Source organism: Acipenser ruthenus, chromosome 3 (assembly GCF_902713425.1).
Source record: "Acipenser ruthenus chromosome 3, fAciRut3.2 maternal haplotype, whole genome shotgun sequence".
NCBI lineage: Eukaryota > Metazoa > Chordata > Actinopteri > Acipenseriformes > Acipenseridae > Acipenser > Acipenser ruthenus.
In genome coordinates, this window is record NC_081191.1 from 37,872,418 (window position 1) to 37,898,798 (window position 26,381).

At 38.1% G+C, this 26,381-nt stretch overlaps 1 protein-coding gene across 3 annotated transcripts; it reads right to left on the reverse strand.

The window, feature by feature from the left end:
* Window positions 1-9,818: 9,818 nt before the first annotated feature.
* Window positions 9,819-26,381, reverse strand: LOC117394923 (homocysteine-responsive endoplasmic reticulum-resident ubiquitin-like domain member 2 protein). Of its 3 annotated transcripts, XR_004543434.3 has the most exons (10): window positions 26,210-26,381; window positions 20,647-21,103; window positions 16,841-16,918; window positions 16,464-16,577; window positions 14,893-15,050; window positions 13,727-13,852; window positions 12,681-13,004; window positions 12,059-12,164; window positions 11,322-11,600; window positions 9,819-10,364 (listed from the first exon to the last, which is right to left on the reverse strand). XR_004543434.3 is itself a non-coding variant. In XM_033993664.3 (9 exons), exons 2-9 carry the CDS (start codon window positions 20,791-20,793, stop codon window positions 11,439-11,441), a joined length of 1,215 nt encoding a protein of 404 aa, XP_033849555.1. In that variant the 5' UTR covers window positions 20,794-21,103; window positions 26,210-26,381; the 3' UTR covers window positions 9,819-11,438. The 3 variants fall into 3 exon arrangements, 2 of the variants coding, with proteins under 2 accessions (XP_033849555.1, XP_033849556.1); XM_033993664.3 differs by having other exon boundaries at window positions 9,819-11,600; XM_033993665.3 differs by lacking the exon at window positions 20,647-21,103 and having other exon boundaries at window positions 9,819-11,600; window positions 26,210-26,380.

Here is a 26,381-nt window from a genome sequence, read left to right on the forward strand (position 1 = left end):
TTAACGATGCTCCGGGGGATGTTCAAAGTTTGGGATATTTTCTTATAACCCAACCCTGATTGGTGGTTCTCCAGAACTTTATCCCGGACTTGTTTTGATAGCTCCTTGGTCTTCATGATGCTGTTTGTTTAGATATGCTCTCTAACAAACTTTGGGGCCTTCCAGAAACAGGTGTATTTAATCTGAGATCATGTGACACTTTAATTGCAAACAGGTGAACTCCATTCAACTAATTATGTGACTTCTGAAGGCAATTGGTTGCACCAGAGCTTATTTAGGGGTGTCATAGCAAAGGGGGTGAATACTTATGCAATCAAGACTTTTCAGTTTTTTATTTGTAAATAATTTTGAAAAATATGTAGATTTTTTTCCCCACATCGACATTATGGACTATTTTGTGTAGATCAGTGACAAAAAATCCTAATTAAATCCATTTTAATTCCTGGTTGTAACACTACACAATGTGGAAAAGTCCAAGGAGGGTGAATACTTATGCAAGGCACTGTGTGTGTGTATATATATATATATATATATATATATATATATATATATATATATATATATATATATATATATATATATATAAAAGCAGCTTTGTCATGTTTTGGGTGTATAAATGTTGATGTACAACTTGTTTCTTCCTTTCAATTTTCTCAAACTGATGCTGCAATTACCAGTAGGGGTACATGTTCATATTACAGGAAAATCAATACGTAGAAGATGGTAATTATTGCACTGAAAAAAAAGCACTTTGGTTTAAATAATGCCAGATTAATCCTATTAAAAAAAGTTGCTGTCCCTTGCAATTATGATTATATTATATTATAATTATGGAACTCATTGCAGGGAAGAATAGTGAAAGTAATCCAGCAGTCTTTCTGAGAAGTTAATTGCTGCAAAGAACTGGGTTTTTTAAGGAGCTTAGCAGCTTAAATAATTGTCAGAACTTAATGTATTTGTTCTATTTTTAAACCCTTTTTCAAAATTGATTACAAAAGGGTTTTGTTATTCAGAGTGAACTTTAAAAACTAAAAAATATTATTATAGTCTAGGCAGAATTTTCTAAAAAAGGCCTAGAAATCAATGCAAGATCATGTAACAAGCTGGCAACAGGTGTTTTTAGGGTAATTTGACCCTGCCGATTCTGAAAATCTCTGTTGCCAAGCCGAATTTTTGGCCTGAAGCTCAGAATTAAAGATGGCCGCCAAATAAATAAACTTTTATTTCTCTGCTTCTAAATCAGCTAGAGTTGAAATTTCAAAACTTTTTATGGGGTTATTGGGGTCTAGGCATTCAATGGAATATGTTTTGTAAGTGTAGGAATGTCCAAAATTTATATTTACAAAATGGTAACAAAATACTGTGAAGGAAACAGAAAAAAATTATGAATGCAATGTTTGGGCTTTATCCTTCCCCGGTGGGTCACACTGAACTATCTGCCAGTCGTCACAAGCGAGATCGAGAGGATGAGGAAGCTGTTCTTGGTATACTGACAATGTTCAACGTGTTCTCACGGGATGCCAGCCCTGGGACGCTATAAAATGTTGCCACCAAAGACCTTGCTACTGAGAAAATTCAAACATCACTTCTTAATGCCAGAAGACTTGGACAGGAACAGGTCATGAAGTTTGTGGAGGAGCGCCTTGTGCGAAATGAAGATGGAAGGCCTGCAGTGATTTATCATCAAAAGTTGAAGAAAAATAATGCTCTGACTTTCAGTGACCTGTATAATGTGAAGGTGTCAAAGACGTCAACAGAGAAGGTAATCAAGGCTGATATAAGTGTATTACAGATGCTCATCACAGTTTATGAGGCTGGGAGGGCAGTTGATCTTCCGTTCATCTTGAAGCATGAACTTCTCCCAGTGCCTCTTGTGTTGGCTGAAATGAATGGTGAACTCAGAGGTGGAGATAAAGCGGCACTGATGAATGCCCTGAGCACATTGAGTGCTTTCACATTGATGTGATTTCATGTTCTTGCAAGAAAAGCCAGTGCAGGAACCGTATGTACAAATGTAGAAAAGCATAATTGTCATGCACAACCATATGCTCTTGCCGTGCCAGATGTTTAAATGTCTAATGCTTTGATAGTAGTCACTTTAATAGAACAGTTTGTTGCAGTAAAACTTTTTTTTCTTTTAATTTGGAATCGTCAATTATTTTACCCCCATTTTTCTCCCAATTTGGAAATGTCCAATTGTATTTTAAGACCCTATCTCACCACTACAACCCCTGTACTGACTCAGGAGAGGTGAAGACAAGTACCCGCGTCCCCCAGAAACAAACACTGTCAAGCCGTCCTCTTTTTTCTGCACTGCAAACCCACAGCGAAGCCACCAGACCTATGGCGCTGGAGGACAACACAGATCTAGTGACACACACAGCGGGTTTGCAGTCACAGGAGTTGCTGGTGCGCAGTGAAACAGAGATTACCCAGCTAACTCGAACCTTCCCAGTCCGGGCAGCGCATGGCCAATTGCGCGCTGCCCTCTGGGAGCTCCCGACCAGAGCCAGCAATGGCATAGCCTGGATTCAAACCAGCAATCTCCAGACTATAGGATGCAACCTGCACTCCGGCAGAGCTCCATTACTGGTTGCGCCACTCGGGAGCTCCTGTGTTAAGAAAAATACATTTTTAGAAAAGGAAATGTTAAAATTTACTACAATTTTCAGAATTCTGTTTCCTTCCCAATATTTTGTTACCATTTTGTAAATTTAAATTTTGTACATTCCTACACTTACAAAACATATTCTATTAAATGTCTAGACCTCAATAACCCCATAAAAAGTTTTGAAATTTCAACTCTAGCTGATCTAGAACCAGAGAAATCAAAGTTTATTTATTTGGCAGCCATCTTGGTGGCCATCTTGAATTCTGAGCTTCAGGCCAAAAATCCGGCTTGGCAACAGAGATTTTCATAATCAGCGGGGTCAAATTACCCTAAAAACACCTGTTGCCAGCTTGTTACATGATTTGCCTCTGCATCACATTTTTTGAGAATGCTGCCTAGGCTATTAAGAAATTGAGTTATTTTTATTTTTGTAAGTCAACGTGCTGCTCTTCAGTTCTAGTTGCTAGCCATTGAGGCATGTTTTGTGTCAGATATGTTATTAGCAATTGATATATGTAATGTGTTAAATAGATGATCACAATAAGACAAAACTGGATTTTCTTCATGTGTGAATTCAGTGCATCAGTTGAATGCTAGTATATCAGCCATTTCATCTCAAGGATTTGCCTTTGATATTGAATATTAAAATACCTAAATCTGAAACGGTGTAATGTTTGAGTTAGAACAGACATTTCAATGCAACCTTTTGATAAGAAAAGGTCCTATGAAGTGTATTATGATTTCCAAAATGTTTTATTCTCTCAAATGTCAATAAAAATCTGACTTCTGATAAGGTCTCCCAACCTTCTCCACCCTTGTAACCTAATTTTCCCAGTTACTTAGAGGCCCTTTAACAAAATGCAAACCTAATAATGTTGCTGCCATGAATAATTAATTGTTCCTGTACAATGTACTAAACAAAATCTATCTTCATTTGATTAGAGGTTTTCTTGGGACTCCAAAGTACATTGTGTCTCCTGCATTTCCGGCTTCTTCCTTATCACTCATCAGAGTGAAAAAAATAAAATAAATAATAATCTAAACTTTTCATGTGATTAGACAACTCTGCAGTACGAATACACAACAAGCACTGTCCTATTTGAGATTGTTTGTGTTGAGAGACATAGCCGTGATTTTAAGCAAGCAAATATATGTATTTGAAAGCTGTGCCGTACATGAACTGGTTGTAAAGAACAGGATTACCCTCAAAGATGTACTTTGCTAAGACCAAAAGGCACATTTTGTTCTTGACTTTGAAGACTACAGGAAGACCCGTTAATGAGCATGCTGCCTTAATGACATTTTAAAAGGTGTTTGTTTTATCCTATTTTCTTTAATCATTCTGGGGCTGTTTCTCAAGTAAGTTCTTGAAAATATTAGTTTATTACCATAACCCTGGTTCCCTAAAATAGGAATATTAACCATTACAAATGGGTGTTTCCCCTTTAAGACACCCGAAACTGAAAACTTTTATGCCAAAGACTCTCGTTAGAGCAAGGTGATATAGCTGCTGCTCTGCCCCCGCAGCATGAGACAGCTACGTGCCCTGGTAACATCGTCATTTTCCTTCGAGAACTGCGACCATGAACGCCGCGACCACGAAGTTAATGGTTAATATTCCTATTTCAGAGAACCAGGGTTATGATAATAACCTAATGTTCCCTTTCAAGTAGGGAATATTAACCTTTACAAATGGGTGAGTACCCAAGCTGTCACAAGGACATGGCATACAACACTAAGCTATAAAGCTAGCAAGCTTGGTTTGAGCTGAACAGTATTCCAACAAGCTGAAAAACATTTAAGATGAACTCACCTCTAATGTTATGTCGCGAGGGTGGACTGGGAAGCCGCCCTCAGTACTCTAGTGCCAAATCCAGGATTCTGTGGGTCCACGACATTCAGCCGATAGAACCTGGCAAACATACGTGTCCTGGATAGATGCACCTTGGAACGAAGCCCATTAAGTCACCTGACCCCTGTTGGAATGGCCTGTCAGCCATTTAGACAGACACTGTTTAGACAGACCCTGTCCCTGGGACTTAGCCCCATAACAAACAAAAAATTGTTCTGACTGCCTCCAGCTTTTAGTCCTGTCAACATAATACGCTAATGCCCGCGCTGGGCAAAGCGTATGGAGCTGGCGCTCCCTGTCAGATTGGAAAGGAGGGGGATGGAAAGCCTCCAATTCCACTGACTGGTTAATGTGGAAAGCCGAAATGGTCTTCGGCAAAAAAACTGGGTTAGTACGAAGAGTGACCCTCGTTCTAGCCTCTGAAAAAATTAGACAAGCTTTTGAGAGTGCCTGCATTTCACTCATAGGTGATAGCAAGAAAACTGCCTTGAAAGACAAAAATTTGAGCTCACCTGAATGCATGGGCTCAAATGGAGGTTTTGTCAGTGCAGTGAGCAGGTATTTCCTGTGCACTGGTTATATGGGGATGTGGAAATAGGCGTCCTTTAGGTCCATCATGGTGAACAAATCGCCTGGCCTGATGAACTGCAACAGCCATTGCAAAGTCAACATCTTGAACCGTCTCCGACTCAGATAAAACTTTACCTGTCTGAGATCGAGGATTGGTCTGAGGCCGCCATCCCGTTTTTGCACCAGAAAATACCTGGAATAGAACCCCCCGTTCTTGTTGGGTGGGTCTACTATGCAAACGGTCCGCTTTTGCAGCATGACTGCTACCTCCTGCGCCACCTGAGTGAAGGCTTGTGGGTCCATGACAGTTGTTATCTACACTCTCCAAAATGGAGGGGGGCCATATTGGAACTGAAGTGAGTAACCAGTTTGCACACTATTGAACACCCAGGAGTCTGTGGTGCACTGGTTCCAGTAGTCCAAGCGGCTTCTGGAGAATTAGCCCTGGACATGTGGCAGCAATATCCTAGGGCTGTTGTTTCAGCTGCTGCGCAGCCTGTGCCTGTTGTCTTTGCACAGGGCACTTGAAAGCACTCTTGCCCCCGTGAAAAGCGGTAGTGGGCTGTCTCCGTTCGGGTCCACCTGATGTGGAAGCCACCTGTTGCACCGGTTAATTCTGAAACTGAGGCTTAGGGTGACGCTGTGTTGCAGGCTTGTGTGGTGGAGGTGGGTGCTTAGGAAGAAGACGCACCAGTTCCTTGGTGGACTCCCGTGCGCACTGAGACTGCTGCAGCATTGCGTCCACAGGAGATGAGGAAGGAGCGGAGGAGCATGGTAGAGAACCACGGGAGGAGGGACCAGCCTCATTGACAGAGTGCGGTTATGCAGAACGCTGAGCAGACATGAGGGAACAGTCCCTAGAATGATGTACCACTCTATTTTCAAGTGTACGCTTAGTGAAAGAGGCACAAATATCACATGTAGTGAGATCTGCTGAAGCTAATAGAAATGTGTAATTCTTAATAGAGTGTCATTATGGACTCCAGTTTTATTTTCTGTTTGTATATTTTGATGGCCACTCTCATTGAAATTTCACTGCAATGGGAGATGGCGAGCTGTGGTGCTCCATTAATGGGGTCCTTATGGCATGGTGTGGCCACTTATGTCTCTATTTTAGGTAAGAAAGAAACCTGCACATGTTGCAGTTTCTTTGTTTGGTTGAGATTAAAAAATAAGTACATCTATTGCTGTGAATCTATTCTAAATATTGTAAGTAGTTATTTAGATGGTATGAATATTATAAACAATAAAAGGCATACATATTACATTGTATGTACAAGGTTAAAGAGCAAGGAGCTTCTGATGCCATTTATACATACATACATATATATATATATATATATATATATATATATATATATATATATATATATATATATATATATATATAAAATGATGTTTCAATCATTCTGAGTGGTTCTGATTGGCAGGCTACTTTTAATGATCTGTAATAAAGCCATCTTTAAAAGGAAATCCTAAATGAGCCAGTATTCATAAGAACTATGAATCACATTTAACCAAAACGCAATAACCTTTTGGAGACTGCAGCAGTGGCGGAGGAATAGTTGGGGCAACTGCACAGGGGCCCACGCACTCAGAGGGCCCTAGAGGGGTTTGTAAGTTTGGAAAAAAAAAAGTTTATATCATTGTAGCTACCAGTGCCAGTAATTAAGTTTTTATTATTATTATTATTATTATTATTATTTTTTTTTTCTTAGCAGACGCCCTTATCCAGGGCGACTTACAATCGTAAGCAAAAACATTTCAAGCGTTACAATACAAGTAATACAATAAGAGCAAGAATTGTTTCATCAAGTACTGCTGTTCTCTTAATTATGTTTTTTAAAAATTGTTGAATTAAAATTATCTTCCTAACTTTTTTTTTTTGTTCTCTTGTAACTGTCTTTGCATGGCATGAGGCACTGTATTATGTTTCGTTGGCGTCTCTTTTTCGAATTCCTTGACCACTTGTACTTTAGCATAGCGGTGTCTCAATACTGCAAAACAGTTTCCTACTGTCTTTATGGAAGGTTTTGGGGTACTGTTCAGCAGTTATATTCTGCGTGCACAATTAATTCTGTAGTTTAGGCGGAAGCTGTTAACGGGTGCTGCCAGGTACCAAAATAAACAAAAGACAATTTAACATGCTTGTATTTCTGACTGAAAAAAAAAAAAAAAAAAAAAAGATTTTCTGTGCGAGAGAATTTCTGTGGAATCCTGGAGGGACTGGTGATTCAACTTGTTAGCTTGTGATTAAAAAGAGTGCAGTATAGGAAGTAAAGATGCACGCAAAATGCAATTCAAGTAGATGAGTAGAAAAGCTTCTTATTACATGCAGTCGTCTACTGTTTCATACATGCTAATATTCTGAGAATAAAATATTGTTACATATTAAACACTTGACTTAGCATGTTTTATGTTTATAAAAGTATTACATAAAGGTCGGGGACAACAATAAAGTCCTGCACCGGGCTCTTCCCTTCCGCCACCACTGGACTACAGGTATCATCTATGTATTGCTTTCAACATGATGTAAAAGAGGTATTATGATTAATTGATGCACCCCTATTTACAGTGCAATGAGGCCCAGAATTCATCAGGTCTAAACACTGAGCCAGATTTATCAATGTCTTTACACAAGGCATGCAATTGTTTTTTTTGGGAAAAGGAAAATGAAACTTTGAATAAAAACAAGCAGCTATTAATTTTAGCCATGTTTTTAGGTCTTTAAAATACCATTCTAAATAACTTGTTAGTTTTAAAACCTTTATTAAAAATAAATAAACAAATAAATACATTTTAAGTAAGTGTCAAGTCAAGCACAGCCATGTTTGTGTGTTAATATCCCATTATTTCTGACTTTTGAACAGTTTTTGGCCATTGGCAGATTTCTGTTCGACATTTTCAAACACAGTTCTTATTATGTAAAATAAAATGACAGTAAAATGCAGATGTATCAGACGGCACAAACGGAGATTGAGAACACACACAGCAGTAGATTCATGGAACAGGAGCAAGGGCTGCGAGGAGTAAACCCTGGGACTTGAAATAGGAATTATGTGCTTGTGCTTTAGAAAGATGACATCTGTTCTTGGCTCGAGGAGAGCCGCCCTCAAGGTGAGACTGAACTGATCGGCCTCCAATGCAGGGACGGAAGTGTTACTTCACCCAAAGGGAAAATGAAGAGAAGGATAGAGGATACATTTCAGAAGACTAGAAGTCGTCCCGACTAACAAGGAACGCATACGGTTCGGGAGATCAGCGCAGCCAGACCTCTGAGACAGAGCCACGCGGGACGAAAGGAATTCTGAAAGAGAGAAGGAAAAGAACATGCAGAGAGGCCAGAGAGGAACACTGGTAGCGATGAAAGCAAGTTGATAGTAAAGAATACTGGGTTTCCCCCTGGCTTACACAGATTATTATTATTATTTGTTTATTTAGCAGACATCTTTATCCAAGGTGACTTACAGACTAGGGTGTGTGAACTATGCATCAGCTGCAGAGTCACTTACAATAACATGTCATCCAAAAGAAGGAGCACAAGGAGGTTAAGTGACTTGCTCAGGGTCACACAATGAGTGAGGCAGGATTTGAATCAAGGTCCTCCCGATTACAAGCCCCTTTCTTTAACCACTGGACCGCACAGCCTCCTAAGATGCTGCCGTCTCGGAGGTGAGACTAAACCGATCGGTCTCCAAGGCTGGGGAGCATGTATGCTGCCCCCAAGAGGAACCTGGAATGATAGAGAGCTTGATAAGACAGAATTTGGCCAGGGGTCCCCTCTGGCTCACAGAGAACCTTCCTCTCAGAGGTCGAGGCCGGCAAGAAGAAAGCCATTTCTTAAAGATATCCATAAAAAGTGTCGTTTACAGTTTGCCACAAGCCACCTGGGAGACACCCCAAACATGTGGAAGAAGGTGCTCTGGTCAGATGAAACCAAAATCGAACTTTTTGGCAACAATGCAAAACGTTATGTAGAAGCAACACAGCTCATCACCCTGAACACACCATCCCCACTGTCAAACATGGTGGTGGCAGCATCATGGTTTGGGCCTGCTTTTCTTCACCAGGGACAGGGAAGATGGTTAAAATTGATGGGAAGATGGATGGAGCCAAATACAGGACCATTCTGGAAGAAAACCTGATGGAGTCTGCAAAAGACCTGAGACTGGGACGGAGATTTGTCTTCCAACAAGACAATGATCCAAAACATAAAGCAAAATCTACAATGGAATGGTTCACAAATAAACATATCCAGGTGTTAGAATGGCCAAGTCAAAGTCCAGACCTGAATCCAATCGAGAATCTGTGGAAAGAACTGAAAACTGCTGTTCACAAATGCTCTCCATCCAACCTCACTGAGCTCGAGCTGTTTTGCAAGGAGGAATGGGCAAAAATTTCAGTCTCTCGATGTGCAAAACTGATAGAGACATACCCCAAGCGACTTACAGCTGTAATCGCAGCAAAAGGTGGCGCTACAAAGTATTAACTTAAGGGGGCTGAATAATTTTGCACGCCCAATTTTTCAGTTTTTTATTTGTTAAAAAAGTTTGAAATATCCAATAAATTTCGTTCCACTTCATGATTGTGTCCCACTTGTTGTTGATTCTTCACAAAAAATTACAGTTTCATATCTTTATGTTTGAAGCCTGAAATGTGGCAAAAGGTCGCAAAGTTCAAGGGGGGATACTTTCGCAAGGCACTGTATATATATATATATATATTGTGATGACTTGCCCCCACTTAGGTTCGTTGCCCCTTTAAAAATTGACCCAGACACAGAAATTGGGGGTTCAGCGCTTCCGCGCACTTTTAATAATACAAACCGAAATACAAAAACAAAAACAAACACCTAGCTCCTTCGGAGCACTAACTAAGACTCAGGAACACCCTGACTATAAAGTGGGACGGCTAAGCCGTTTCCCCACAACACAACACACACAGTATTGCCACCCTTGACAACTGCTTGGAAGCAGAGCACACCTTCCTGCCTCCTTCTAGACAGCAGCCGTGAGCAGACTGACTGCACCCCTTATATACCCTGCACCTGGTCCTAATTTAACAATAACTACCAGGTGCAGGGGATCATTAACAATAAACCAATTAACAAACAATCAAACAAATGTGCATTCTCACATGTTTTTTTCTTCATGCAGGGAGGATTAACCCCCTCCCTGCTGTGTTACAATATATATATATATGACATTGAGAAAACAGGCGTGAGTACATATCCAGGGCAGTAAAGGGTTAATGCTGCTGCTGTCTTGTGCACAGCTTTCAGGACCATTGCTGCATAAAATGGCTCACCTATCTGACCACCCGTTACCAGTCCTGCAGAAAGAATAAAATACATTATTACCATTCAGTAGCTTTATCTATTATTATTATAATAGAATTATTTTTTATAAACTGTACCAATGTCAGGTGATACCTAACAGCAATGGTTAAGGAAATATATTAGGCACCCCAGGTCGTTCCACAGTGTAGTCTTTGCTCCAACCGTGTACACTCAAGAGTTACCATATGCCTTCCCCTGCATTAGCTGTTATCTTCCAGTGTGTTCAAAGCAGAGATACTGCCATCTGCTGACAACAGTTTCTCTTGCATTTTACTGCTTCCACAACATATTAACTGCTGTGTTATAAGTTAGATTGGAAGCAGTGGAGATGTTAATAAATAAACACTTCAGTTGAGTGTGAAGACAGACTTAGCGTCCCAAAGCATTGTTTTATTGTATCGTTTGCCTTGTATACTACAGTATATGGGATACTACAACAAAATGTGATTATAGATCATTTAAAATGTTGATTATCACACTGTGCTTTCTGCTAGTCATTTTGAAAAATAAATACAAAATTCCCAAATATTCTAGGTCAGTTAACTTTGTACGATTTATAAGCTGGAAAGCATTTGAAGACCCAAAAGTTCACTTGGCAGTGTTGAACCAGTGTTATTAAACTGAAGCTCGAAATATTCACAACATGCATGCTTCATCAATCTATTGCAAAGTATTTTTTATTATATTTTTATTATTGTTGGATGTACATACAAACAGGTTACTTGGAACATAATCGAATTTTAGAGAGATGTAGTGTGATATATACAGCTGTTCACATATACAGCCGTCACCTTTTTTCTCCCTTTAATACTGAAAGCAAAAACACAGGTAACAACTGCCATTTCAAAAGTCAAAAATAGAAGATAGCAAACTTTTTTTTTCCCTCATACAAACATTTTATATGTCATGATCGAAAGAGAAGTTTTACAGACAGGGAGATAAAAACCTACGCAGAAGTGCCTTGCTTTTCTGAATCCATGAACACGCTTAATGTCAGTTTGTCAGAAGCATGAGTGCAGCATAATGCAACTTGTAAACTGTGAAGCGGCTTTCAGGCCTTGCTGCATCTAATTGGCAGGATGGGGTGGCCCTTCAGGGATGAGAGAGGTGAAAAATGTAGTGATGAAGGACCATGCCGAGGCCAGACATCCAGGGTGCGGAGTCATATCGGGGCCTTCCACTGTGTCGTCCCCACTGTCTTCATCTAGTCCATCGTCCATGAGCCGCTCCTGCAATGAACAAGAGATGCACAAGTTTTAGCAATTTTACTCTCTTGTTGTTGTCAACAGTACAGTATGGTATCTTCAAAATTATTTTACCCTGCAACATTTTGAAGCAATTTTAACCATGTTTCTCCAATAAAAAATGCTGAAAAAATATACACTAGCTAGTTACTTGAAAAGGTGCCAGAAAACGTTGCCTCATGTGCTTTAGTGTACTAAATATTAATGACCCTGGGGTTCATAACATCATTGTTATAAATCTGTCTGAAATGACTGGGTTAAAGGGGGTGTGGGGCTTCGACATGATAGGCAATTATTCACTTGAATAATAGAATAAAAATGTACGCAAAAGGTTTAAATGATTAAAACCTCATTTATTTCAAGACGTTTCAGACAAAAGCCCTTCTTCAGCTGTGTAGAAAAGAAAAGTAAACGTAGTGCAGAAAACTTGATATTTTTCTTACCATTTCCTGCATATCCTGATTGTAATCGGCCTCCTGTTCCTCCTGGTTGACTTCTCCTGGCTGATTCTGCACATCTGGTCGAAATGGAAACCAGCCAGTCTGGTGCCTGTTGATTTAAAAAGTAGTACAGGGTGTATTCAGTTATCATTTGTGAATAGGGCTCAACACCAATACACAACAAGTTTGCATTATTGTACATAACACTGCATTGTTGTTTTAGTAGACCCTACTGTAGTTACTTAATTTATTAAAATACAAAGCTGAGCAGCACTGTAAATGCTGTCAGTGTGATCTCAAATCAATTACTAACCCATTTACTACTGTACCCAAGGACTAACGCTTGGACTGTTTATCCACAGGTCAGGTACAGGACACACACAGCAGCAATGTGAACACCCAATGTGTACAATGGGCCAATGAGTGCAGTGTATATCACTCAGTCTTGGGTTTCCGGATCCATTGCTTTATAACAGATGGATTGTAATGGAAGGTTCTAGTCGTCTGTCTGCAGTGCTGTTATTGGTTCAGTAAATACAGCGGACTAATAATACTATGCGTGTCATACACTGGACGAAACAAGATTCTGGTCTATATTAAAGTATATCTATATGTTTTTACTTACAAGTAAACTAGCAGCATGGCCCCCATCACCATGACAAAGCGGCTGAATGAGGAGTAGAAGTACACGACGCTCAGCAGAATGGCGGCTCGGGAGAAGGTGTACATCCAGTCTAACCAGTCCTGGTTCAGACCGTCATCGTTGATCACTGGGCCGCCCTGAGCGTTCATCTGGATGTTCTGGTTCACAGGCCTGTTCTCCGGCACAGCTGCATTGGGCACGACCGGGGGCTCGTTCTGAGGTGGAGGATCGGTGGACTGGGAGGAAGTAGGGATAGACGGGAGGACAGAATCTGATCCCTGGGACGATGCTGCTGCTGCTGCTCGGCTGGAAGATAAATAACATTAACATTTTTTTCTTAGATCATTAACCTTTCAAATTGATCACTGGTTTCTTTTAAAACTATTCAACTCTCTCTAATTCATAGCGTCACTGAATCTATACAAAATAGTGCAGTAGATTCAGGAGGCTTTGTTGTTGAAAGACAAAATATTAAAAGAAAATCAATTTCTAATACTGAAGATTAGCTGAAAGGTAACTTTTAAAATAATTTTAAAAAAAAGTGCAGTGTTGATTTCTGTATTACAAATTGTGGATGAAGTATATTATCACTTTCAACACTGCATTCCTGTATAAAAGTTGATGTTCTTGAAATTGAACTTGCTTGTATAAAAAACTAGTTATTTTAGGGCAGCAGTGTGGAGTAGTGGTTAGGGCTCTGGACTCTTGACCGGAGGGTTGTGGGTTCAATCCCTAGTGGGGGACACTGCTGTTGTACCCTTGAGCAAGGTACTTTACCTAGATTGCTCCAGTAAAAACCCAACTGTATAAATGGGTAATTGTATGTAAAATAATGTGATATGTGAAATAATGTATAATGTGATATCTTGTAACAATTGTAAGTCGCCCTGGATAAGGGCGTCTGCTAAGAAATAAATAATAATAATAATAATAATAATAATAATATATTGCTATGGTATAAAGAAATAGAAAGAAATAGATAAACCCAACAAGTAGAAAAATGCAAAACGTCTCTTAAAACCACTTACAACTGCATGTAGTAATGCCGTGCATACATTTGCTGCCACCACAACATCTGTATTGGACTGTATAAAGGGTACATGGGAAGCCCAGCAGGAATGCCATGCTGCATGGGAACTGGGTTACCCAGATGTCTGATGGAAAAAGAAATGGAATAAATTCAAACAGGCATACATGATAAACAAATAGGGATTCTGATTTTCGGTTTTTATAAAATGTTATTCTGCGGTGATTTTTTTTTGTTGCTATTTTCGAGTTATACATGTACATCGTTTTTATTTTTCAGGGCTTTCGCTTTTTATATACTGTATGAAATTACTGTTTCCGGTTACTTTTGTTTTTTTCTGTCACAATATGTACTTGCATACTTTTTCAATTGTAACTTATTTCCTTTGTTGTCTTACACAATTAAATCCTTATGGTCACAGGCATATTCTTCTGGGGTTTTTGTATGTTTAGGCATTTTTTTTACATTTCGCCACAACTTGCAATTCTGTTTTAAATTCCAACCGCGTGTAAATACTCTCTCTCGAACTGTAATAAAGGTTTAAATCTCACGAGCAAGAACAATCATCCATTTCTTGTAAGCTTGTTTGAAATCTCGCAAGCGTATTACAATACTCCAATAAAAATGTAGGAATTTTCTGTCACTCAGTCACTGGGGTGGGTTTAAGTATTCAGAATGAATCAATGCGAGATACAAGTCAGGAAGGAGGAACATTGCCCAACTACACAGCACACTTTTTTTTTGCAGGTTATTTTTTTCACAGGGAAAGGGGTGAAGTCAATGTGAATTGAGTAACCATTTCCAGTGTTTTTCCGGTGTTTATTGGATATAACCAATTTCCTTTTTTTTGTATCGGGGTTGTTTTATCAGTTAAAACCAAAAATCAGAAGCCCTAATTATAAACAAACTTTATAATACTCACAATTATATGTTTGGTATTCTTGTTACCATCAACTTCTATTCCATGCTAGCATTTTATTCCAGAACAGAATGACACTCAAGAAGTCTAATGAGGTTATGTAAGAAACACACAGTGCCAAACAGATTACTGCCACCTTAATTAAACTTCTATTTAACACCTTAAACTTTACTTCAATTAAGCCCTTCTCCATTTTGCATAGCAAGAAACTGAAGTCCCAGAACGACTTGAAACCTTAAATGACGTACCCTTGCATAAAGTCTGGAGACGCATAGCTCAGCTCAGGGCTGGTTTGCTGCTGCTGACTGTTCCGATGCCTCAGTCCCTCTGTACTTGTACTTGCAGAGACTGGCAACGTTTCTTGGCTTCGAGATGAAGCGGGGGTAGAAGCTTCAGATTCCAAGTTCTGCATTTGAAAAAAAAATCACATGGCATCTTTAATTTCTAATGGGGTCAGACTCCTACGACAGCCTGACGATACCTAAAATATGGTCAACCTATTTAAAGGGTGATTGGCGAGCATGGCTGGGGAGATGTTTAATCCCATAGGCACTACCACCTTCCCTGGCTTCTGAAGAGCAGGAATAGTAAAGAATATCAATGCATACTTTAAAAAGACTGTGCAAGACTATGCATGTAAAACAAGTAGGAAGGAATTGTACACCGCTTTAAGATTAAAAAAAAAAAAAAAGATAAAACTTCCACAAAAATCTGCCAACCCTGCATCATAATAAACAGGTAATACATACATACTGTACATGCATGCATTTTGCAATTACCTCCAAGTAGTTTTTCTAATTGGTGCAACAGAAAGATTGACACTGGGGCACGTTTTATTCTCGGTCGATCTGGCGCTTCACTGGTGCACTCTGTGTTCATGCTGTAGTGGGTGTGGTATGGTATCCAGTCCACGGGGGTAAGAAAGTTAATGACAAGCGTTTTTTTTCTGATATTTGTTATATATTTTTAATAAAATGGCATCTCTAAACAAAGGAACGAGACGAAGCCACGTTTGGAAGTATTTTGAGGAACCGGACGAGAAGACTGTGGTAAGTAAATAATTATGCCGTACCACAAACACATGTTCAATGCTTCACCATTTGAAATGAAAATATTCAGAAATTACTGTGGATGGAGTTACTGATGGCAGTAAAAAGCAAACATCCATAATAAACAGAATGCTCTAGATGGCCAGTAATTTACCAGTATACTTTTACATAAATCATTTGTCAACATAAGGTGATATTTAAAAAATAAATAAATAAATAAATAAGGGATTTCCCCATTTGTGGCACAATCCCTGAACAGTAAAGTAACAATGTACTAGAATCTGTACATTTGATAGATTTTGTAACATACGTAAGCTGTGTTTTTTTGTTATTTTTATTATTGGTTTTGTTTTGTTCTTTGAATACAATATAATGTAAAAATAAATAAATAAATACAGTTTATTTATAAATAATCTCGAGTTGCACATCCAAAAACGCATTGAACAAGACAGGTTTGAATAAAGCTTTAACGATAAACAAAACAAAGGAATGCCAGTCTTTGTTTAGTGTTATCGGTGCCCTCTTCTGGTTCCTTTAACATATGAAGGATCAGAATGCACAAAGGTGTTCATCAATCATGGAAAACATATTCATTTAATAAAATATCACTAAAAACAATACGATTCTGTCGAAACATTTGTTTATCTAAATTTAGTTTTGTTAGTATTACTGTTCATTTAACAAACCTATTTAAAACAGAGCCTTTACTAGGAGTGCAACTATTAAAGCTTCTAAAACTCAGCAATTGTAAGCAGCAAGAGATTACTTACTGTGGGGCCGAGAGATGCTGGTGCCGTCGTTTTCATGTTACTGCCACTATGCTCTGGTGATCCAGGCGGGGTCCGCGATGCACACACTAAGTGAACCATGTGATACTCATCATGCTATATTAAATTAAAATAAAAGTATGCAAAGAATATCACTACAGAGCATTTTTTAAAATCTGAAACTAAAAAGTTAGTTAAAATAAATGTTTTGGTGCACCTTCTCCATCCAAAGAAAAATCCAATTTATTAGATGATACAGGCAATTAATAATGTGATGATCAAGACCAAGGCAACTTCAGCACTAAAGGTACACCTGCAGTTCAGTCAGACATCCAACGAGACGGAGGCGAGTCTCTCCAAATAATACAATAATGCCTTACCTTTCTGAAGACATCTCTCAACTGAAGATGGTCCAGAAGAAGTCTGCCAGAATAGACTAGTCTTTGATCCTTTGACGCCTAAGATAAACAAACAAATAAATGACCAACATCAACATTATATTTTATAGGCACACTTCTTACCTTTACGGGAATGCATACAGAAACACAGTTGTTAATGGTTTGGATTAACCTTTTAATTTGTATTGATATTATACATTCATTTTTGTAGCCATTACCAATACAGAAAGTTGGCGGACACAATTTGTCTCAAATCTTAAGAATCAGTGCTACATATATATGGGTCATTCCATGCCAAATCAACCAGTGCCGTTGCCTGTCCGTCTCAGATTTTCTTACAAAAATTCACCTGGGGGTTTTCAGACACGCCAAGTTCAGAAATGACAGCCATTTTTTTTTTTTTTAATTTCCCCTTTGACCTTGCAAAGGTCAACCTAAAGTGAGAAAGGGGCCTTGACCAGAAAATCACCCTGGGTGCAATTTAGATGCTACCATCATGTGTAGCACCTCGCTCTACTAATAATGAATAGGGCTTTTCAGAAAGAAATACTAGGAGCACCCTACTCACTTCTGGCAAATTGCAAGACAAGGGGTAACTGACAGGTTTTATTCGAACTTCAGCCTAACCCTTTACCCTGTAGGGGATGTGGGTCCTAAAATGTAAGTATTGCTGTAAGAACCTTAGGAACCAGTCTTCCAAATTCTGTGAAAAACTTTTGGTTTCAAGTCCCACCACTGCTCATTAAACCCCCTTGAAATTTGAATTTTTGCTATTTGTACAAAGTTTAGACCATAATAACTTGCGTGGGGAGACTACAGAAAATCACACAAAGACATGTTTAGGATAGATGTTAATGATATCTACAAGCATGACCCATATACTGTATTTTTGCTCTTTAATAAAATATTGTCCCTCACTGATTCATAGCAGGATTACTTCTTTGGGCTGCATTTGAGTTCTTCAGCGTACCCAGTACTACAACAGGATTTTTGAAAGCCTACTTGGGGATTTGCAATTCTGTTTTTCAACTCCAGAGTTTACCATGACTTTGCAGTTTTCCGAAGTCGGAATCATAGTAGGTTGCTCCATATCTCCACTAGCCTTCCCCATGGCAATGGAAGTCATTATTAGGGCATCTCCACTTGGACCGCCGACCCGTGAGGGCTCTGTACAATATGGGTAACGGTGGTTCTCCACTGGCTATCTGTCGAGCTGAGTGAGAACCAAACGGCTCTCATTGCGATATAGTCAGTAAAATTTGGGGATTACAAAGAAATTCCTAAATATATTTACAAAATATAGCGATACAAGATACACCTGTACCGTTGGTCTATTAATTTTTGAACACCATTTGTTTGTGCATCTTTTGGCAAGCTGAGTTAATTAATAACAACTGTCTTTCGCTGTGTGTGATGTCAGTAGCAGGGCTCAGCTCTGCAGTGGAAAAACAATCGAGGCTCTCCTTAACAGGGCTCAGTACGGCCCCGGCGCGGCACGGTTGTACAGTGGCACAGAGGTATTAGAGCATACATGGACAACATGACTACCATGACTACACCTGTACCTCGCACAAATCAGTTATTCGGCAAACTAGCAGATAACATCAGATGGGCACATAGCAATTCAAGCTCACCATCACCACGTCGAAGACCATCTCAATCAAAGGCAAAGTAGTGGATAAGGTGTTCTACATTGATGGTGAGGACATTCCAAGTGTCAGACAAGCCAGTAAAGAGCCTTGCGAGGTGGTACGGTGGGATTTAAATAATATAATATAGATTAACTGCAGCTGCCGGTCTCAGCTCTGAGGAATTCAAGTGCATTAACATTCAGCTGGAAATGACACTGATGGAATCCCGAGACGAGTGTGTAAGGGAGGTAGCACCAGTAGTGAGAACTAAGAAAGTCGGCAGCAAAGGATGTGGTAGAAGATGCAAAGGCTGTCCTTCGTATCAGTGATATCATGGGACGAGTACAACAGGGAAGAAGGGGCCTTGGTCTCAGTTCGGCTCCCCCGAGAGACACAAAGCAGCACCAGCTGAAAGGAGGAAGTTGGTAGTTACTTTAGTGCAAAAGCAGGAAGAGAGGATGAGGTGTCAAGGTAGTGTCCCAGGCTAAGCAGGGAGAATGGAGGAGATGAGTGAATGTGGAACAGTGAAAGATTGGCTGGCGAGACCTGGGAACAATGGAACAGAGGAGCATCAGCTTCCAAATCAGGTCCACATAGGATGTTCTTCCATCACATGTACTGAGGAAATGGCGCGTGGTTGTATTTAAATGACTCCTACGTGTTTTATTGCCAAAAGTTTTGCATCACCCTATAGAAAGAACAAATTTTGCTTCATAAAGTAGAATGAAACCTGCTAAATAATATTCCGTTATCATATTGAATTACATACCGCTTTGTAGTTTTCCATATACTTAATAAAAAACTGAAAAATGTGACATTTTGAAATCAAACATGAAAAACTGTACTACTATTATGGCTTCCAGTAGACTTTGTGATTATTTTTTGTAGTTTTCTTTATTGCATGATGTTAAATAAAATATCTTAATTATGTATATATAGTTTTTTTGTTTGTTTGTTTGTTTTTTAATTAATTGTCTCCATCCTAAAATTCTAGATGATGCAAAACCTTTGTCCATAGCTGTAATCATTAAGTTACCACCAAGATAAAAAACTGCATGTTAAGTATTGTATAGATTTAATGTATAGATTTAAATATAGATGCCATTTCTAATAGGGAAAGGCCCAATGATCCTCAATAAAGTTCTTAAAGAAGTGTGAATTAAGGGTTTAAAAAGGCACTTCCTTACCTATTATTAGCACTAGCAATATGATCACTACTCCCCCTTTTTTCTTATGATATTTTGTTTTATAACTTCAATTAGTAGAATCTGGAGATATTTCAAATATAACGCTATAGATGAAATATGCTGCTGCTTCCACCTAATCACTTCCCGTGTTGCATCTGAAACTCATTCCAGTGGTCTAGCTGCAAACATACAATGTGAATGGAACATTTACTATGAATAAACAACCAATAGGTCCCCAACACACAAAAGCTAAATCTGAGGCATGAGATGTATTTTAAAGCACTGCAGTATTATATTAAGTCAAGACAAATAATTTCATTTTGCTTTTCAGATTTGGATGTTGTCTGACCCATGGCTATAGAGGTCACTTTTTAAGATTTGATAAGCTACGATTCAGAAACACATTTTTGGTTAATCCTAGCACATGGACAAAATGTGTGCCTAAAGAAAACCCAAAAGGAACACATTCTCATGTCAGCGTTAGCATCAGCTACTGCCACAAACCCCCTCCTACAGTAGCTATTTTTTACACAGCTAATCGAATCTCTAATCAGATTTGAAGTGAAATAGAAATATTAAGACTAGCTGATAACTTTTGTCTTTTGTTAATTATAATTGATATTTATTTGGTTCTGGGAGGTTTGAAGTCTGTGCTCCAAAGATTTGGACATTCTGCTTGTTTGGGAGTAACCCTGCTTGCTGGCAATATGGACCAACAAGAATGCCATTGGCTGATGTCTAAAGTAAATTTAAATCAATTAAAACAAAAAAACCTGCATGAAAGAAATTGTTTATATTTTTCTAATTAAATGGCAAAGAGATACAGCATTGTTCTTATGTTCTTGTGTGATGATTTCACCTTCTCCCTTTAAAAAAAAAAAAAAAAGCTACAGTTGATGGATACTGTGTACTACAGTGAATGCCATGACACAATTCAATATTCAGCATTGTATTTAGAGCAGCTACTTACCGGCTTGCTTGGATACACATCTGAAAGGTGTGTTTTCAATTTTTCGACTGTCCAGTTCAAAAAACACTTTATAGTCTGATCATCGTATTTTTGGTTTGGAGCCTTGATGACTAAGGTCACTGGACTGTCAACTGCACTTTGGTCCATGTTTCATAATAATGACGACAGTCTTTTCATGCAAAGGTGGATAAGGCTCACCAAAACACAATTTGGACCTGTTCCCACACACTTTCCAGTTTTAGTTGCAAGATGGATCTGGACTCCCTGAAGCAGTTTATGCGCTGGAACGCCTTGCCCAACAATCCTGTCGCACTGTGAATGCTGAGATGTTGCAGAAGACAGTTCTTTTTACAAATCTTGTGTGAGGAATGTTTATCAATGTTTTTTTTCAGAGGTTTTCTTCCAGGCTCTGGCAAACACAAACTGTGTGGGTGTAGCAAGTGCCACTGGAAAATTTCTGCAAGATACAGAATGAGGCAAATTCCGTAATTTAAACGTACCTTTACCACTCAGTGACTGACATGATACACAGCTATACTTTGCATGTGAACCCTGATTTTTAACAAATAAAAACACCACATATCAATAATTCCCTTTTTTTAACTTTTAAAGGAGATATGAAAATGGGACACCTGTGGCATAAAAAAAAGGGTGTGCATATATATTAGTGCTGGGACAAATAACTGAATATTCAAATGAATATTTTTTGCCATGTATTCGGATACAAAAATCAGATGTTAATTTTCGCTACAAATGACAAAAATATCTTGCACTTATTTACCGTCACACCACGACAGTTTAAAAAAATGGCAAATGAAAAAGAGATCTGTGTGATATGTGAGATTAATATAGACAGCAAAAAGAAAACAAACCAGATTATGTGCGTGCACGCATAGTGATCTCTATGGAAAGCCACCTGGGACAAAAATGTGTTGTGCTGATTTAGAGCGAGCAAGAATCTCATGTGAGAGAAAAAAGGCAAGCACATCATTCTGAAATGCCTCATTTAAACAGTACCCAAGTTACTGAATGTTGTGTAGTGATTTTTAGATAGACTGTATATATTATACATATTTTGTTGCGACTTTTGTAATGTGGAATGTAAAAAACGAGAACCAAAACAGTGAGTTTTTTCCCCCCCTTCATTTTACAATGCCATTTCCACGTTTGTTTTATTTGAAGTTAAATTTCAGTTTTTGTTTTCTTGTTCAGCTACAAATAGGCACAAGTAAACCTCATGTTATTATTTTATGAAAACGTGTCGATGGCCACGGTTTACTGTAAAGAAAAAGCAAAGGCAAGGAATGAAAAAAAAAAAGTGTTGTCAACTTTATGTACTATTTTGTGAATAAAAAAAACATTTAAATTGAACTGCTATTTGGCATCCTTTGTTTTGTAGTTAATTCACTGGGGTAAAGTAAGGCCTACACAACATACTCTTTAGTTCTGGGATATTTTTCTATTTTAACGTGTTACATAGTGTAAGGTCTTGCTGTAAAATAAAGGCACACACACAGGGGCCACGCTGCCATGCTGTCTCTGCATGCATTCTGAGCAATATAATAGATTTTATTACTTTAAAAAAACGATTATCTGAACTAATATTTAAATTATGAGCGAATATCCGAACATGAAAATTCCGTGTTCATCCCAGCACTAAAACATATAAATATCAGAAGCCAGGTTATGATTTTTTTTATGTACCATATACTATAAAGCCATAAAAATAATGCGTTTTTCGCATATGAAAAAAAAAAACACTGCAAACATTTTTGGTATGAATATCAAATTAACAAACATACTTCATATATTGCAACAGGTCACCAACATTTCTGGAGCAAAATAGGGTTTATGGGTGTGATTGACAAATATTTTGGTCGTAAATATTTATGATTTTCCAGTATCCCCTGTGAGGAACAGCAATCTGGCTCATGTTATATATAATAATACATCTATTACAAGAATGTGCCTTCTTCCATTAAGCATTTTTACCCTGGATAAACCCCTACAGTTGCAGTTTGTGTAATGTTGGACATAGGGTGGGCCATAATTATTTATCCTTTCTTTACAGCACAGTAACTCAGTGTTGCACATGTGAAACAACTCAACACATGCACATTTGACATCTGAAAATAAAAGAACACAGCTTTTTATATAGGGTATTACAAGTAGTGCTGAGACGAACACGTGACTTTCATGTTCGGATATTCACTCATAATTTAAATTTGTTTGGATAGTCGTTCATTTTTAAAAAGTAGTGGTGCACCGATAATCGGTAGCGTATCGGCATGGCATCGGTATAAGGGAAAAAACCACAATCGGCTATTGGCAGTGTTATTTTAGCAGACAATGTACACCGATATTCATGCTTGAATTTCTTCCAGCACAGAATTTAATGGTTGGTCAGACGCGCTTACTAATGACACAAACACAGAGACACTCATTTTCCCAGCGATGTGTAACGTGCGACCAAAATGCAGTAAATACGTCTCAAAATAGCAGCGTTTTTGATTTTTTTTTTAAATATCTGAAGGCAATAGGATAGTAAGTTGTGTGCAGAACAGACTTGATGCTACATTAAATCCAACGATGAACTGCTGAGTAGAATATTATTCTGATGCATAAAAAAATAGGTTGAATCCTAAATAACATTGATAGTTTAAGTTGTTATTATTATTATCATCATCATTAGTATTATTCATAGTTTAGTGTACATGTAGCCTATACAGTTACCAGACTAACATTCACTAACAGTATTCGTAAGAAAATAGTATTAACCAGACAAATCATTGTTCAATGTGCAGTTAGTTACAAAACTGCCTGTGCGAGGTCTCTGCTCCGTCTCTCTCTTTGGCAGCTTGGCATCACCTCAGGTCCTCCTCCATAGCTCACTTGATCAAATACTTGAACGTAAACAGTTTCGCTGAAAAGCACTTTTTTAAAACCAAGACTACAGCAGCAACAACAACAATCTCCCTAACTTCCAAGGAGTTGTGGGCTCTCTAAACGTTAAGTGGGAACCTTTTGTAATTTGTGTTTATCTTGCTCTGTTTGTTTATCTTAATCTGGATTGGTTGCCTATTATTCGGCATTTTGAAGCTGGACTTGATTATGGTGCCGTCTTGTTTAGTAACAAATTCAAGCTTGACTGAATTTTGTAACTGGATATTTTCATGACCTCTCTTTGTTTTTGATTAAGTGAACAATTTAAGTTGGGCTGCATTTAAGCAGTATATGCTTAAAATAAGTGTAGTTGTCAATGTAGTTGACATTGCGTAGGCTAATTTTTTTTTCTACTGTACAGTATAGATCAGTTATAAAAAGCAATGTGGCTATAAAAGAAGTGTGTTTACTAGTACAAATGCAAAGTGTTATTTTTGTGTGACTGTTGTAAAACAAATGTATACATTGCTGACAAGCACACAATATAATACTATGTTATTCTCTGTATTAGTTTGTCATAAATACAAGAAGTAAACAATATCTGTTAATTGTTTAACATTTGTAATTATAAAACAGTTTAAATATAGGCCCCATGTCTTGTACTAGTAGTTTACCTGCACTGTCTATTTATTATTGGTATCGGCTATCTGTATCGGCCAAGAAAATATACCCCTATTAAAAAGTAACAAAAGCCATTATATTGCTCTGAACGCAGGCAGGGACAGCATAGCAGCTGAGTCAGGGGGGCGTGGCCCGTGTGTGCGCCTTTATTTTACAGCAAGACGTTACAATATGTAACACATTAAAGTAGAAAAATATCCCAGGAGTAAAGAATATGTTGTGTAAAGAATACGTTGTGTAGGACTTAGGCTACTTTACCCCAGTGGAATTAACTACAAAACAAAGGATGCCATATAGCAGTTCAAGTTAAACGTTGTTTTGTTGGTTCCCGAAATAAATAGTACATAAAGTTGACACCTCATTTTATGTATTTATTCCATTTCTTCACAGTAAACAGTGGCCAAAGCCACATTTTCATAAATAACATGAGGTTTACTTGTGCCTTTTTGTAGCTGAACAAGCTAACAAAAACTAAAATTTAACTTTAAACAAACGTGGAAATGGCGTTGTAAAACAAAGGGGAAAAAAACTGACCGTTTTGGTTGTCATTTATTACATTCCACATAACAAAGTCTCAACAAAAAATATATAATATATACAATCTGTATAAAAATCACTTTACAACATTTCCAGGAAGTTGGGTACTCTTTACGCGAGGCATTTCAGAATGACATGCTTGCCTTTTTTCTGTCTCATGAGATTCTGTCTCGCTCTAAAGCAGCAAGATGCATTTTTGACCCAGATGGCTTTCCATAGAGCCATCTGGGTCAAAAATCTGGTTTGTTTACTTTTTGCTGTCTAAAACTTCTAAATAGAGGCTCAAGAGCTGCTGTGTTGATCCTGTGTGTTTTTTTTTTTGTTTTTTTATATATAAATTAATCTCACATATCACAGACTTATTTTTCATTTGCCAGTCTTTTTAAACTTTTGCGCAACTTCTGGTGAGGTGGTAAATAAGTGCAAGGTATTTTTGTCATTTCTAGCGAATACGAGCATCTGATTTTTGTATCCGAATACAAGTCAAAACACATTTGTTCGAATATTCGGATATTTGGCCCAGCACTAATTACAAGGGTATCGAGCAAATGGATACATTCTGTATTGAATACAAGCCTATTGTATTCCACAGATTACACCAACCTCACCTTTTGTTGAAGGAGAATGGAAAATGGCACAAACGGTGAGATCAAGAACACAAACAACAAACGGGTTATTATCTTGGTTGTATAACACCAGCTACTACTGTAGTGGTCTAGAAAAAAAATAAATAATACAAGCCTATTGTATTCCAGATATAGAGATATATATATATATAGATATAGAGATATATATATATATATATATATATATATATATATATATATATATATATATATATATATATATATAGGCTTAAAAATGCAGTGACATAACGGTAACAATATTTTCTCTGTTAAACTGACAGGAGCTGTGCAACGTGTCTGTGCTTAATGGGCAACAATGATAAATAACAAACCAGTGTGATTGTGCTCTTGGCTATGGTAGACAAATAAACAGATAAACAGCTGTTAATGTTGATCACCAAATTAGCTTGGCATGACAGCATGGCATGTGCAGAACTGGTTTTCAGTCAACCCAGGTACCACATTTTTATGGTAATTACGGTAAAACATTGGCAATTTACATTCACCACGGCAAACATTTTAATACAAATAAAACGCACTGTAGTATTTTGTAGTATTATTTATTTATATATATATATATATATATATATATATATATATATATATATATATATATATATATAAAAAAAACATACAAAGTTACAAATAATGTCTAATGTAATATACGGGTACTTAGCTGCTAGCTGCATAAAGCGGAGCTGTACTAGGGCTGGCCGACCCCAAAACATAACCCCCCACCGCCACCGCCCACAATGACATTTTGAGTTCAAACCGACAGACACGATACAGACCATCAAACAACGGTAACCTTTAAGTAATAGCGGGTACTTAATTACCTTTAATTTTAATCTCCCCAGCCCAACATCCCCGGAGTTTCTTTAAAGGCCCTGCCAGCCAGCTTATCTGCCTGCAGATCTTGTCAGTGTTGTCAAAGATCTTCTCTATGCACAAGATGGTCAACTCCGCCGGAACTTCCGTCCGTGACTAAGCGGTGCATCATGGGAATCC